Raw genomic sequence first — 14,066 nt, forward strand, 5'->3', positions numbered from 1 at the left:
AAAGAGAGAGAGAGAGAGAGAGAGAGAGAGAGAGAGAGAGCATGCATGTACAGGAGGAGAGGAGGCAGACTCCCCATTGAGCAGGGAGCTGGACGTGGGGCTTCATCCCAGGACCCCGGGATCATGACCTGAGCCAAAGGCAGACGCTTAACTGACTGAGCCACCCAGGTGCCCCTCAGATGTTTAGCATCTTATGTTAAGTATAGTTTCCTTTTTAAAGGAAAGGTCATAAATTACTGATCCTGGTGCAACACTTTACCTCCTAACCCCCACCCCTTGTTCTACATTGGAAACCATACCAATCCCTGAGCTTTAAATCTAAGACATTGAGAGAGAATTGTTCATAAACATGGCTTGTGTCTGCTTTGGTATGAAATAGTTTGCTTTTTAAAACTTGTTAAAATGACTTAATGATCTAGAAACCCCACTGCTACACAGCCTGTTAAGCATGAATGGAGGGTTGAGTTGCGGTTTATTGGACTCCTGCCGTGTGCCAGGTAGGGTGCCAAGTGCTTCGCGTGCACCATCTCAGTTATTGGGGGACATTTGCCTCAGTTCACAGTTGAGGAAACTGAGGCTCAGAGAGCCAAGTGGCTTGTCCCAGGTGACACAGCCAGGCAGGGCCAGGGCCAAGATGGGAACTGAAGTCCCTTTGTGTCTAACATCATTGCCTGGGACAGCAGGTCAAATTCCTTTTTTTCTGGCCTTTGGAGACCAGTTGTTCGACATCCTAAAAGTGACCTTGAACTCCACCGGAGACTCAGGTGACCAAGGGTCCAGTAATCAAGGCACGGAACACCCTATCCAGGAGTGGTGTTCCTTTTTTAGTTTGGGGGGTATCCGATATTTGTGAAAGCAAATTGCTAAGTCTGTGGCCACAAGGAAAGAAGTTTATGAAGTGTTCCATCTCCCTTCTGTTCCGGAGCCTCAAACTGTGCCCCCTGCCGCTCTTGAGGAGAGTTGGGAAAGGGGAATTTGCAGAGCTGAGCGAGATGATGCCTTTTGTACTCCTGCCCTTTAAAGAATGTTGCCGTAAGGAAGGCAGGAAAGGCACAAGGCATAGTTCTGGGAGAAGGCCTAATTCTTCTTCTTATCTCACGGTCTCTCCCAGCCTCCTGCTTCCACCATTATTGCTGAACAAACAATTTTTTAAAAAATATTTTATTTATTTATTTGACAGAGAGAGAGACAGCGAGAGCAGGAACACAAGTAGGGGGAGTGGGAGAGGGAGAAGCAGGCCTCCCGCTGAGCAGGGAGCCCGATGCGGGGCTCGATCCCAGGACCCTGGGATCATGACCTGAGCCGAAGGCAGACGCCTAACGACTGAGCCACCCAGGTGCCCTGCTGAACAAACAATTTTATGATGTGGTTCAAGGTCACTTCCACCCACGTCCTTTGTTAATATAATACACCAAACAAGCTCTCATTGGCCTTTTCACCGTCCCTAGTTTTTTCTTTTTCCTATGAAGAAACATTTTAAGAACGAAAATGATTCCAAGTGCTTTCATATTGCACTTGAACTTATATTGCATGCGCACTTCTATCCCTTTTATATAGTACTTGCAACCAGATATTTCAGCAGGTTTTCGGTCTGTGATCCCTGGCCTTTGTTTTAAAAGTTTAACCTGCTGGGCTCGGACAGCTCCAAAATTTCCAGAGGACCCAGTGCCGTGAGTGGCGTTTTCTGCAGTGCGGTGGTGGTGTTCATTGTGATTCATACCGAAGATGCTGGAATGTGGGTGGGCTGTTGGGGAGCGTGGGCTGGCCAGGCTGTTGGGTGGGGGGGGCAGCCACACGCAGGGCGCTCGGTCACATTCCTCCGGGGCCATCGGGCAAGCGTGGTGGCTGCTTGCCATCTGGCAGGGAGCTTCGCTCTTCTCCCGGGAGCGGATTCCTGGATTCCTGGATGCAGGGAAGCACAATGATGCAGGCAGATACTGCCCCCAGCTGAGTGGCAAGGCCAGAGCTGTGGGAAGCAGTTTATGGAGGAAGTGGCCGGACTTCTGAAGGGATCATCGTCCTGGGAGGAGGCGAGGCATCCAGAGGGTGGGAGCATGGGGAAGACTCATGAAATGCAGTGTTTTGAGTCCCACCCAGCTGGGCAGGGAGCCGGGGGAAAGGTGTAGGTAATAAATATATGGGTTGTTGGGTGCCTAGGGCTGCCACAGGCTCTCTCTGAAGAATCGCAGGGTTTCTTGGAATTGGGCAGAGCCCCACATTAACCGAGTGTTGTCTTCTCCCTTCAGAACGCTGGGCTAGCAGCTGGCAAGCAAGCGTGTTTATGACTCAGTGGTTTTCTTTTGATAAGAGCTCATTCCTGAAAGGCAAATGGAAACTTCCGATTAGAACTCAGGCCAGGTCATGGGGTGAGATTATGGAGAAATAACACGAAATGCAGGCACAAAACTGGGAAAGCGAAGACAATAAGGGAGTGGCGAGATGGCGGAGATGAAAATGGGCTTTAGAATCAACAAATCAGAGAAAAGGGAAGGCCAAGGCAAGCGACACTTTTGACACCTTTATAGGTTCAGCAAAAGGTGATACTCCTTAGAACAAAAATAGCAGAGATATCAAATGTTTAGCCTCAGTGTTAACACACACACACACACACACACACACACACACACACACACACACACACACATCCCTAAACCACAAAGCTGTTTAAGATGGTAACCTGTGAAATACAAAGTGAAAAGTTAAAAATAGAAGAGAAAGAAAGTCAGAATAGAATCAGGAAGGAAAGGATTGAAAACAAATTTAAGATAAACTCAAGCTTTGGAATTTAATTAAGTTCGTTCTAGGATTTTTAAGAAACGAAGATGATGTTGGAGAGCAGAACAAGTCTCCTAATTCATAATCCTGGAAATGTACTCGAATAAATTATTCACAGGGGAATAATAAACATTTGGAAGCACACATGGTGTGAGTTTCACGTTGCAAAACAAGAAATATATTATGCCAGTGTCACAATCATTTATGGCTGGAGGTCTTGTTGGATGAGGGAAGAAGTAGAACATCTAAAGTGGCTGATGACATAAAACACCCTGCTCTCCGACAGTCCCAACAAGTGACAAATGCACACATGCTTCTTAAATGGGTTCATGAAGAGCCCATGGATCCCATCTACAAGGACATGCTGATCCTGAACTTGCTGGGCATACTTCGCAGGGTGGAGGGGCTCTAATGGCATTTTATGTAAATGACAATAAAACCACATTGTTCAAATTCCTAGGTAGTGATCTCAATGAACTAATTCGAGTAGAGGGGGAGCCCTGGCCAATGGGGCAGCCATGTCTGGTTCTCCTCCAGCTCATTGCCATTCTTGTCATCAGCTCAGTGCTGAGCGAGTGTTACCTGATCAAGTGAGTTTTCAAGGGAGGCCAGCTTTTCAGATTTTAGGGGAAGTCTTCTAATTTTTGAATATTAACTTTTAGACATCAAAGATGTGGATACTGGGGCACCAGTGTGCTAACTCTGACTTCAAACTTTATTTTAAAAAATTTTAGGGGCGCCTGGGTGGCTCAGTCATTATTAAGCATCTGCCTTCGGCTCAGGTCGTGATCTCAGGGTCCTGGGATCGAGCCCCGCATCGGGCTCCCTGCTCTGCGGGAAGCCTGCTTCTCCCTCCCCGACACCCCCTGCTTGTGTTCCTGCTCTCGCTCTGTGTCTCTCTGTCAAGTAAATAAATAAAATCTTAAAAAAAATAAAATTAAAAATTTTAAACTGAAGTACAATTAACATACAATGTTATATGAGTTTCAAGTGTACAACATATTGATTCAGCAATTCTATATATTACTCAGTGCTTACCGTGATAAGTATAGTCACTGTCACCATATAATGTTATTTTTTTTATTTTTTATTTTTATTTTTTTTAAAGCTTTTATTTATTTATTTGACAGAGAGAGACACAGTGAGAGAGGGAACACAGCAGGGGGAGTGGGAGAGGGAGAAGTAGGCTTCCCGCGGAGCAGGGAGCCCGATGCGGGGCTCGATCTCAGGATCCTGGGACCACGACCTGAGCCGAAGGCAGACGCTTAATGACGGAGCCACCCAGGGGCCCCTCCAATGTTATTTTTTATTGACTATCTTCTCTATGCTGTGCTCTTCATCTCCGTAACTTATTTATTTTTTAATGGGAAATTTGTACCTTTTGATTTTCTTTATCTATTTCACCTAGCTCCTCACCCACCTCCCCTCTGGCAACCACCAGTTTCTTCTCTATATTTTGAGTCTACTTTTTGGTTTCTTTGTTTTGCTTTTTAGATTCCACATATAATTGAAATCATATATTTGCCTTTCTCTGTCTGACTTATTTCACTTAGCGTTATACCCTCCTGGTCCATCCATGTTGTTGCAAATGGCAAGATCTCATTCTTTTTTAGGGCAAGTAATATTCCATTGTGTGTGTGTGTGTATCTATATCTATATCTACATCTATCTATCTATCTATCTATATATAGTGTTTGATATAAACATGGGGTGCATATATTTTTTGAATTAGTGTTTTTGTTTTCTTTGGCTAAATACCTACTAGTGGGATTACTGGATCATAAGGTAGTTCAGTTTTTAACTTTTTGAGGACCCTTCATACTGTCTTCCACAGTGGCTGCCTCAGTTTGCATTCCCACCAGCTGTGCACAAGGGTTCCTCTTTCTCCATATTCTTGCCAACACCTGTTGTTTCTTGTCTTTTTGATTCCAGCCATTGTAATAGGTGTGAGGGGATATCTCATTGTGGTTTTGACCTGCATTTCCATGATGATGAGTGATGTTGAGCATCTTTTCATGTGTCCGTTGGCCATCTGTATGTCTTCTTTGGAAAAATGTCTATTCATTTAATTGGATTGTTTGTTTTGTGTGTGTGTGTGTGTTATATTTTGGATATTAACCCCTCATCAGGTATATCATTTGCAAATATCTTCTCCCATTCAATAGGTTGACTTTTGCTTTTGTTGATGGTTTTCTTTGAGGTGCAAAAGCTTTTTTTTTTTTTAATATTTTATTTATTTATTTAATTGACAGAGAGAGAGAGAGACAGTGAGAGAGGGAACACAAGCAGGGGGAGGGTCAGAGGGAGAAGCAGGCTTCCCGCCGAGCAGGGAGCCCGATACGGGGCTCGATGCCAGGACCCCGAGATCATGACCTGAGCTGAGGCAGTCGCTTAACCAACTGAGCCACCCAGGCGCCCCGGTGCAAAAGCTTTTTATCTTGGTGAAGTCATAGTAGTTTATTTTTGTTTTTGTTTTCCTTGCCTGAGGAGATATATTTAGAAAAATGTTGCTATGGCTAATGTCAAAGAAATTACTCTCTGTGTTTTCTTTTAGGAGTTTGATGGTTTCAGGTCTCACATTTAGGTCTTAAACCATTTGAGTTTATTTTTGTGTGTGGTGTAAAAAAAGTGTTCTAGTTTCATTCTTTAGCATAGCACTCTCCAGTTTTTCCAGCATCGTTTATTCAAAAGACTGCCTTTTCCCCATTTGTATATTCTTGTGTTTTTTTGCTGAAGATGAGTTGACCATATAAGTGTGGGTATAGTTCTGGGCTCTCTATTCTGCCCTATTGAGCTATGTCTCTGTTTTCATGCCAGTACCACACTTTTTTGATTACTACAGCTTTGTAGTATATCTTTAAATCTAGGATTGTGGTTCCTTCAGTTGTGTTCTTCTTTTTCAAGATTGCTTTGGCTATTCAAGGTCTTTTGTGGTTCTATACAAATTTTAGTATTATTCTCGTCCTGTGAAAAATCCTTTTGGTATTTTGATAGGGGTTGCATTGAATCTGTAGGTTGCTTTGGGTAGTATGGACATTTTAACAATATTGGTTATTCCAATCCATGAGTATGGAGTATTTTTTCATTTGTTTGTGTCATTTTAAATTTTTTTCATCTCTGCTTTATAGTTACCAATATACAGTTCTTTCTCCTCCTTGGTAGGGTTTATTGCTAGGTATTGTATTTATTTATTTATCTATTGGTGCAATTGTAATTGGGATTGTTTGCTTAATTTCTCTTTCTGTGACTTAATTATTAGTATATAGAAATGCAACAGATTTCTGTGTATTAATTTTGTGTCCACAACTTTACTGAAGTCATTTATTAGTTCTAACAGTTTTTTTTAGTGAAATCTTTAGGGTTTTCTATATATATTGTCATATCATCTGCAAGTAGTGACAGCCATACTTCTTTACCAGCTTGGATGCGTTTCATTTCTTTTTTTGGTATGATTGCTAATGGCTTTAAATTTTAAAGGAGATAGCAGACAAATATTTCCTGACTCCTTGCTGTGCAAAGATAGAATTTAAAAAAAAAAATCAAGCGAGTTTGTGAAAGTAAAAAGAATTTTTTTTATCATGGTCATAAGTTTGTAATTTGAACAACTTGAACAGATATGTGAAGAGACTCATTGTGTGTCAGTCTACTAATTACTCTTTTAACTCTGAGCATTAGTCAGTTAGATCTTTGGCAGATGCAGTGGGCTGCAGAAGGAGGGGATAGTGGCAGAAATAGGGCTGTACTTTAGGAAGGTCTCTTTGCACTGGTTTGTAGGATAAGGAGGAGGGATGAGGTCGAGGAGCAGGGAGATTGGTTAGGCAAGATGCTCTTGAAATTTCAAGTGGAGTTGTTGAGGCCAAGAGTAGGGGTAAAGCAATTTCAATGTGATAAGGAAGAGCTTGATGAAAGCATTGTGGTTGTACAGAATAAGACTGGATTTAGTAAGTGATGGGAAAACAGAGGAGTTCCTTGTGGTTGCAAAGTCTCAAGTCTAAGAAACTGGCAAATGGTGTCCAGGAGAAACAGTTGGTAAGTAGCTGGGTTCTGGAAGATCAGGGGTGGTGAGTTTGGCTTGGGATCTGTTGATTTACAGATGAGACATCAAGTCCGGATATAGAGCTTGAGCATCATCTGCCTCTCTGCTTAGAGGTCATGGTTGGATCTAGGGGACTGGTGAGTTCCCTAAACTACTGACAGACAGAGGTAAGAGACAAAGACCCAGATCCAGTGAAAAGAATAGGGAGTTCAGTGGAGTCCAAGAGAGAAAAGGATTTCAAGAAGTGGAGGACTGATGAGCTCCCACTTGGTACCTGGCATCATACACATTTTCTCACTGAAGCCTCATGAGGGCCCAGGAAGAGATGTGGTTGTCCAGCATTGTAGGTGAGGAAATGGGGAGAAGTAATTAGAGACTGGAAGTGGGATTTTGGCCCAGGCTGGGCTCATCCAAGGAGGTGGGTGGTAAAGGGAGTGAGGGAGAGCTCAGTGGTGAGTGCATGTCAGAGCAAAAGAAAGGGTGCATCTGAGGATGTCATGGGGAGCATGTTTGTCACCGGAGGGGAAGGATCAAAGGGAGTGGGAAATAGTAAAGATGAAAGCTGGAGTTGGGATAAATAGTTGATGGGGCTGAGCTGAAAAGCAGGAGCATAGATGGGGTCAAGAGAGATCTTCACGGTGACAGGACCTTGAGAGGAAGCTCTCTACAGACAGGGTGCCTCAGCCCTGAGAAATGGTGGGACATCACAGAAAGAGAGCTACAGATTTGAGCTCTGGAAGCTGATGGCCAATTATGAATTACTCTGAAGGAAAGTATTATCTGTTGATTTTCTTTTTATCTGAACATTTTCTGTGTATCATTCATGTTAATTCTCCTGAATTATAGATAATTCAACACAAATAAATGCAGCCTAGATTAAGTAGACTTGACTTTAGTTTTCATTTTTTTTTCCTTCAAGGAGACCATACTATTTTTAGTTGCTGGCACATGAGTTTTTTCATTTTCGTTTTTTTTTTTGTTTCTAGTTTCAGTGAAGAATAGGGCTACATATCAAGAGCAATGTTGCAGAGATTAATTTGTTATTGTGCTTATATCATTATCAAGATAATGGGTTTAACACATACTGTTGTGGTTGCGATTTTTCTGGAAAAAATATGAAGAGAGAAAACTTCAGTTTTGGAGTTTGGGGAACAAACTGAGCTGTAGCTTTTCCCAGTGGTGTGATGTTAGGCTAAAGGGGTCCTTTTATTTTTTCCAGCTGTAAGGTAATCATACCTTACAGTGTTTTTATAATAATTAGGAATATGTGAAAACATCTAGTACTTGTCTTAATAAATAGTGGAAACAATAATAAGTCACTAAATGAACTGAGGACGAAAGATTTTTATTTGTGAAAAATATCAGACAAATATAATAAACGTGATGTGTGTGTTTGTATGTGTATATGAACTTATTTTTCCATTCTCTTGTTGATGGATATTTGAATTGTTTCCAGTTTTGTTCTACTACAAACTATGCTACTGTAAACATTCTTATACATATCTCCTGGTGCACATGTGCTAGACTCTTTCTAGGCTTTCTTGTGGTGCCCACCTTCACCTCTGCTAGGTAATGCCAAATCATTTTCTATTTTATTTATTTATTTTTTATTTTATTATGTTATGTTAATCACCATACATTACATCATTAGTTTTTGTTTTTGTTTTTTTTTGGTGGGAAATAACTTTTTTCTCTCTCTTTTTTTAATATGTTATGTTAATCACCATATATTACATCATTAGTTTGTGATTTAGTGTTCCATGATTCATTGTTTGCTTATAACACCCAGTGCTCCACTCAGTACATGCCCTCTTTAATACCCATCACCAGGCTAACCCATCCCCCCACCCTCCTCCCCTCTAGAACCCTCAGTTTGTTTCACAGAGTCCATAGTCTCTCATGGTTCGTCTCCCCATCCGATTTCCTCCCCTTCATTTTTCCCTACCTGCTATCTTTTTCTTTTTTTTTTTTTAACATATAATGTATTATTTGTTTCAGAGGTACAAATCTGCAATTCAACAGTCTCACAAAATTCACAGCGCTCACCATAGCACATACCCTCTGCAATATCTATCACCCAGCCACCCCATCCCTCCCACCCCCCACCACTCCAGCAACCCTCAGTTTGTTTCCTGAGATTAAGAATTCCTTATATCAGTGAGGTCATATGATACATGTCTTTCTCTGATTGACTTATTTCGCTCAGCATAATACCCTCCAGTTCCATCCACGTTGTTGCAAATGGCAAGATTTCATTTCTTTTGATGGCTGCATAATATTCCATTGTGTATATATACCACATCTTCTTTAGCCATTCATCTGTCGATAGACATCTTGGCTCTTTCCATAGTTTGGCTCTTGTGGACACCAAATCATTTTCTAAAGTGTTGTGCTCTTTTACAGCCCTACCAGCCGTGTATGAGAGTTTCTGGTTGCTCCGAATCCCACCAACCCTTGGAAATGTAAAACTTTAAGATGTTTGCCTTTCCCATGGCTAAGAAATGGTATCTTGTTTCTTAATTAGTATTTCCCTCATTACTGATCAGTTGAACATCTTTTCACATGTTTGCTGACCTTATGAGTTTTCTCTTCTGTAAAATGCCTGTTCATACTTTTTGCCCATTTTTTTCCCTAGACTCATCTTTTTAAAAGGCATAAAGGCACTGAGTAGGGCATATGTATATGTGCCAAAGGTGAAGAGTCAATTTATACTAACATTAAATAACACTTTTATTTTATCTGGCAGAAAAATCAAGTTTATTGCCTATACCTAATAGATACCTGTAAAACAGGTGTTAAATGATGAGTATTGAATGAATCAAATATGGGGAGAAAAACAAGCCTGCCATTAAAGATATACATTAAACACTTCAAGGGTGATACTGTTCTAAACTGGTATCACACAAGCCTAAGGAGTGTGTGACCTCAACAGCCCTTCTAGATAGCTCCTTCAGCAGAAGTCAGCACCTTCCAACCTCCTGGGTTATTGTGACTGAGAGGAAGGCGCTGTCCCTGTGTGATAGAAGCCAGGCACTTTCCACACCCTGCCCCCAAGGAAGACCAGGCTTCCTGATTTGTGGAATCACCTTGGCTACTCCAAGCCCATAGTCCTCAGGCCACTCCCATGGGATTCAGGTTCCAAATGTGCAACAGGCCTGGGAATTGGAATTTTGAACACATGCCCCAGGCAATTGCCATTTCTGAGTGACTTTGGGAAATCCTGCTCAAGCTCCATTCCTGGAACTGAGATCCAGTGGTGAAGACCCTTTGAGTGCTTTTCCTTTTACTTCTTTGGCACAAATCTAGCTGGGAAGCAATGTAATTAGGGGAAAACAAGTAGCTCTAGAAACAAATTTTCTTGGTTTCACATAAACAGCTAAGCTCCACTCTCCAAGTGTTTGAGCTTGTGCTGGATGACTCTTGGCTCTGTACAACCTACAGCTGGCCTTGGGTCACCTAACCTCCTTGTTGTCCCTAGTGGCAGGTACAATGGATGGGTCTCATAATTTTCTCCGTGGTCCTCAAACCTGTCTCTCCTGCACTGCTGCCAGACCAGTGTTTTAAATGTTCCCCATGTCAAGCCTTTCAAGGGCTCTCAGGCCTCTTAAGCAAAGACCTAGCTGGGTCCTGGAGTCACAAAGCTCTGCCTGGTGTGGGTTCATCCTTCCTCTGAAGCACTTTCTTTTACCACCTCTTGCCTGTTATTTCTTCTGTGCTTCAGGCATGTTGATCTCTACAGTTTGGGAATGTGGGACCATCTCCCTCACACCAGCCATTTTGCTTCTGCTTTTTCCTGTGTCTTAGCTCTCCCCTCCCACTTTTCTATCTCTCTGCCTAACTCATCCTTATCCTTTAAGACAATGTTTCTCAGACTTTAATGTGCACACAGATAATCTTGGGGATCTTGCAAAAATGCAGATTCTGATTTAGTTGGTCTGGGGTGGGGCCTGAGATTCTGCATTCCTAGCAAGCTCCCAGGGGCTGCAGGATGTTGCCAAATCTGGGGACAACACTTTGAGTCATAAGACTCTAAAACTCAGCTGAGGCATCAACTGCTCCTTCCTGAGTTGTAACTGTCCCTCCTTTGTGCTCTTAGCACCTTGGCCAATCTCTGCCATTCTTCTCACTCTGTAAAATAATAACTGCCTTGTCTATCTGTAAGTTTCTTGGGGGTGGCAATTATGCCCTGTTTACTTTTATTTATATTTGCAGTGCCCAGCATATAGGAGATGCTTAACAAAGACCTGTTAGATAAGCTAATGATTACAATAATCCAGACAGATATTTGTCTGTATTTTTTTTTTTTTTTTTAGATTTTATTTATTTTTGACAGAGAGAGAGAGTGTACAAGCAGGGGAAGAAGCAGGCAGAGGGAGAGGGAGAAGCAGGCTCCCCACCGAGCAGGGAGCCCGATGCGGGGCTCGATCCCAGGACCCTGGGATCATGACCCGAGCCGAAGGCAGACGCCCAACCGTCTGAGCCACCCAGGCGCCCCAGATATTTGTCTGTATTTTGCTATTTGTGGATGTTTCCTTATTGAGGCCAATGACTTGTTGCATTTCCAGATGGCATCCTGTGGCCTGAAGGTTTGGCTCCACTTTCTATAACGCAACAGACCTTCTCAAAGGAGGAGCAGAGGAGTGGGTGGCTAGCTTTGGCATTGGAAGAATTCAACTTTTTTATGTGTAATTTAGGTCAAGATTAGTAGGTTTAAAATTAGCCTGGATTTTGTATTTCCTTTGGGTGGTTCAACTCACGCTTGTGAGCACACATGTACACATCTCTTATGGAGTAAGTCTCTGAGATTTAACAGCCTCTTCCTCTTCTAACCCCATTCTTCACACAGATGCCAGGATGGGCTTTCTGAAATGTAAATTTGAATTACGCCACTCTTGGTGGCTCCCTCTCCCTTCTTCTTCTTCTTCTTTTTTTTTAAAGATTTTATTTATTTATTTGACAGAGAGAGAGAGAGAGAGAGAGGGAGAGCACAAGCAGGGAGAACAGCAGAGGGAGAGGGAGAAGCAGGCTCCCAGGGAGCCTGATGCAGGGCTCGATCCCAGGACCCTGGGATCATGACCCGAGCTGAAGGCAGACGCTTAACAGACTGAGCCACCCAGGTGCCCCTCCCACTCCCTTCTTGAAAAAGTCCAAATCTCCCATCATGGCTCATGAATAGGGTGTTGTCCTTGAACGCCCCCTTTCATTCTCAAGGTGTTGTATTTAGGTGGATGAATGATGACCACCCTACTCCTGGACCCTTTACTTATTGACCCTGGCCTCTCCCCATGGCCACTTGTCACGTTCTAGGCTTTAAGCTCTGCCTTCTAATTCTCACAAAGGGGACCTTGTTACCAGTTCACTCTTGCATTTACTATGGACAGTTATTGTGTAAACTAGAGTATATGTCTATTTCGACATATAATTCCTATACATTCTCTAAAACCCAGCAAGCTCAAATAATGAACACAGTGATTTCTATTTTCCCTCAGCACTTTTAGTAGAAATCTCTTAATGATCCTATTAATCCTTTAATGGACTGATGGGTGATGCATTCTACCTGTGGGTCAGGAGTAGCTAGAGAAGGTTGCCAGTCTATAATAGTTATTTTGCCTAACTGATATAGTCACTCTCTTTTCATCTATTCATAAACTTGTTTTTCAGTGCTGGTTGGAGCAGTAGTTCAGGACAATGGATACAGTGTCAGTTGCAAAGCCAGAGACCTGGGTGAGCCCCAGGCAGTTTCTTAATTCCTCTGAGAGTTAGTATTCACACCTGTAAAAATGAAAATAATAAGACCTACTTTGTGTAGGTAGTTATGACGACTAACGTGGAAATGTTGAGAAATGCATACCATAGGTAAGACTTTCTCCTTGTTTTCAAAGACTAAACCAACTGAGTTATTCCTGTTTGAAAACAGTGGCAGTGCTACAAATATATTATTTGGTATTACTTGTGGCACTATGTTTTTCTATTGTGATACAATGTTCTGGTTTTTACTTGGGGGAGCTTCTTTCTTCCCCTTCTGTTACTCTAAATATCTTTTACTAATGCAGCCACGCTGAATCCCTGCACACGTCTGACTGCTCCTCTTTGAGTTACCACTGTGTCCAAGATGTAAAAGGACTGCTCTTATCTTCTGAAAACAGAGCTGCTTCAATTATATCAGGCCAGGTTTTTTTAAGGAAATCTCCATTGGAGATAGTGGGAATGAAGCAAAGATTGAGATTCAGTGCTCTGAACATTTTGCTGTGAATTTTTGCTGGAAATTCTTAAAACTAGAAAGTGCTAAGGTAGAGAGATAGGCAAGGGAGAAGGCTTTAACAAGCTATGTGTTGTCTGATGTTCATTGTTTTGTAGAACTGCAACTTAAACATAAAAAGTGCTCTCTGTATTAGAGTTGGAAGAACATTTACCATTCAGCCCAAGGGCAGCATTGAACAGAGTTGCTTTGAATCTTCTCTAAACTCTCAGTGTGGTGCATGGACTGGGACCATGAGCATCACCCGGAGCTTGTTATAAATGTAATCACAGGCCCTTCCCACACCTACTCAATCAGAAGCTTCATTTTTTTAAATTTTATTTATTTATTTATTTATTTATTTATTTATTTATTTATTTATTTATCAGAAGCTTCATTTTAATAAGATCTTCATGAGACTCAAATTTACATTAAAGAAGCTTTGCTCTTGGCCAACGCTGTCCAATAGGACTTTCTATGGTGATGGTGATGTACTGTATTTGTGTTACCTAATTGGTAGACACTAGTCATATGTGGCTGAGAACTTGAAATAGGGCTAGTGCAACTAAGGAACTAAGGTTTAAGTTACAGTTTATTTTAATTAACTGTAATTTAGACTTAATTAGTCACATGTGTTTTGTAGCTACCAAACTGGGCAGTGCAACATGAGATTCTATCAGGTTTTGCTTAAAGGATTCCTCATGATGGTAATATTAGCCCCCATCACTGCCAGGAGATAGTTCTTGCATGCCCAAGGGGTACCACTGAATATTCTGGGGTCCTTGTCCATGCCTGTGGTTCTGTGCATATCCCTGGAAAGAGTCTAAGAGCCTCAGCATTGCTGACACACTTTCTTCTCTAGAGGCTCAGAATGGTTAGTTGGTCAGTCTCAGAACTGCATGGGGGAGAAAAAACCTTGACAACCAAAAACATGCACTAAATCAACACAACACTTTGAAAGCTACTCTTTTCTAATTGAGTTATTTCTATTATTTCACAAATTCTTGAAGACTAGAA

The 14,066-nt window shown here is 41.9% G+C and overlaps 1 protein-coding gene across 3 annotated transcripts in view; it reads left to right on the forward strand.

Moving 5' to 3' along the window:
• FRMD3 (FERM domain containing 3) overlaps positions 1–14,066 on the forward strand; it is a 299,838-nt gene that overhangs the window by 93,276 nt on the left and 192,496 nt on the right. The window contains exon 1 of one of the 3 annotated variants that reach the window (XM_027616658.2): positions 6,696–6,804. The exons of the other annotated variants lie outside the window; for them this stretch is intronic. Coding sequence (XP_027472459.2) covers positions 6,724–6,804 — 81 coding nt within the window. The 5' untranslated portion in view covers positions 6,696–6,723. Of the gene's footprint in view, positions 1–6,695; positions 6,805–14,066 lie in introns of those variants that run through there. 3 annotated transcript variants of the gene reach the window in all.

This window comes from Zalophus californianus, chromosome 13, assembly GCF_009762305.2.
Source record: "Zalophus californianus isolate mZalCal1 chromosome 13, mZalCal1.pri.v2, whole genome shotgun sequence".
In the NCBI taxonomy this organism is placed as follows: domain Eukaryota; kingdom Metazoa; phylum Chordata; class Mammalia; order Carnivora; family Otariidae; genus Zalophus; species Zalophus californianus.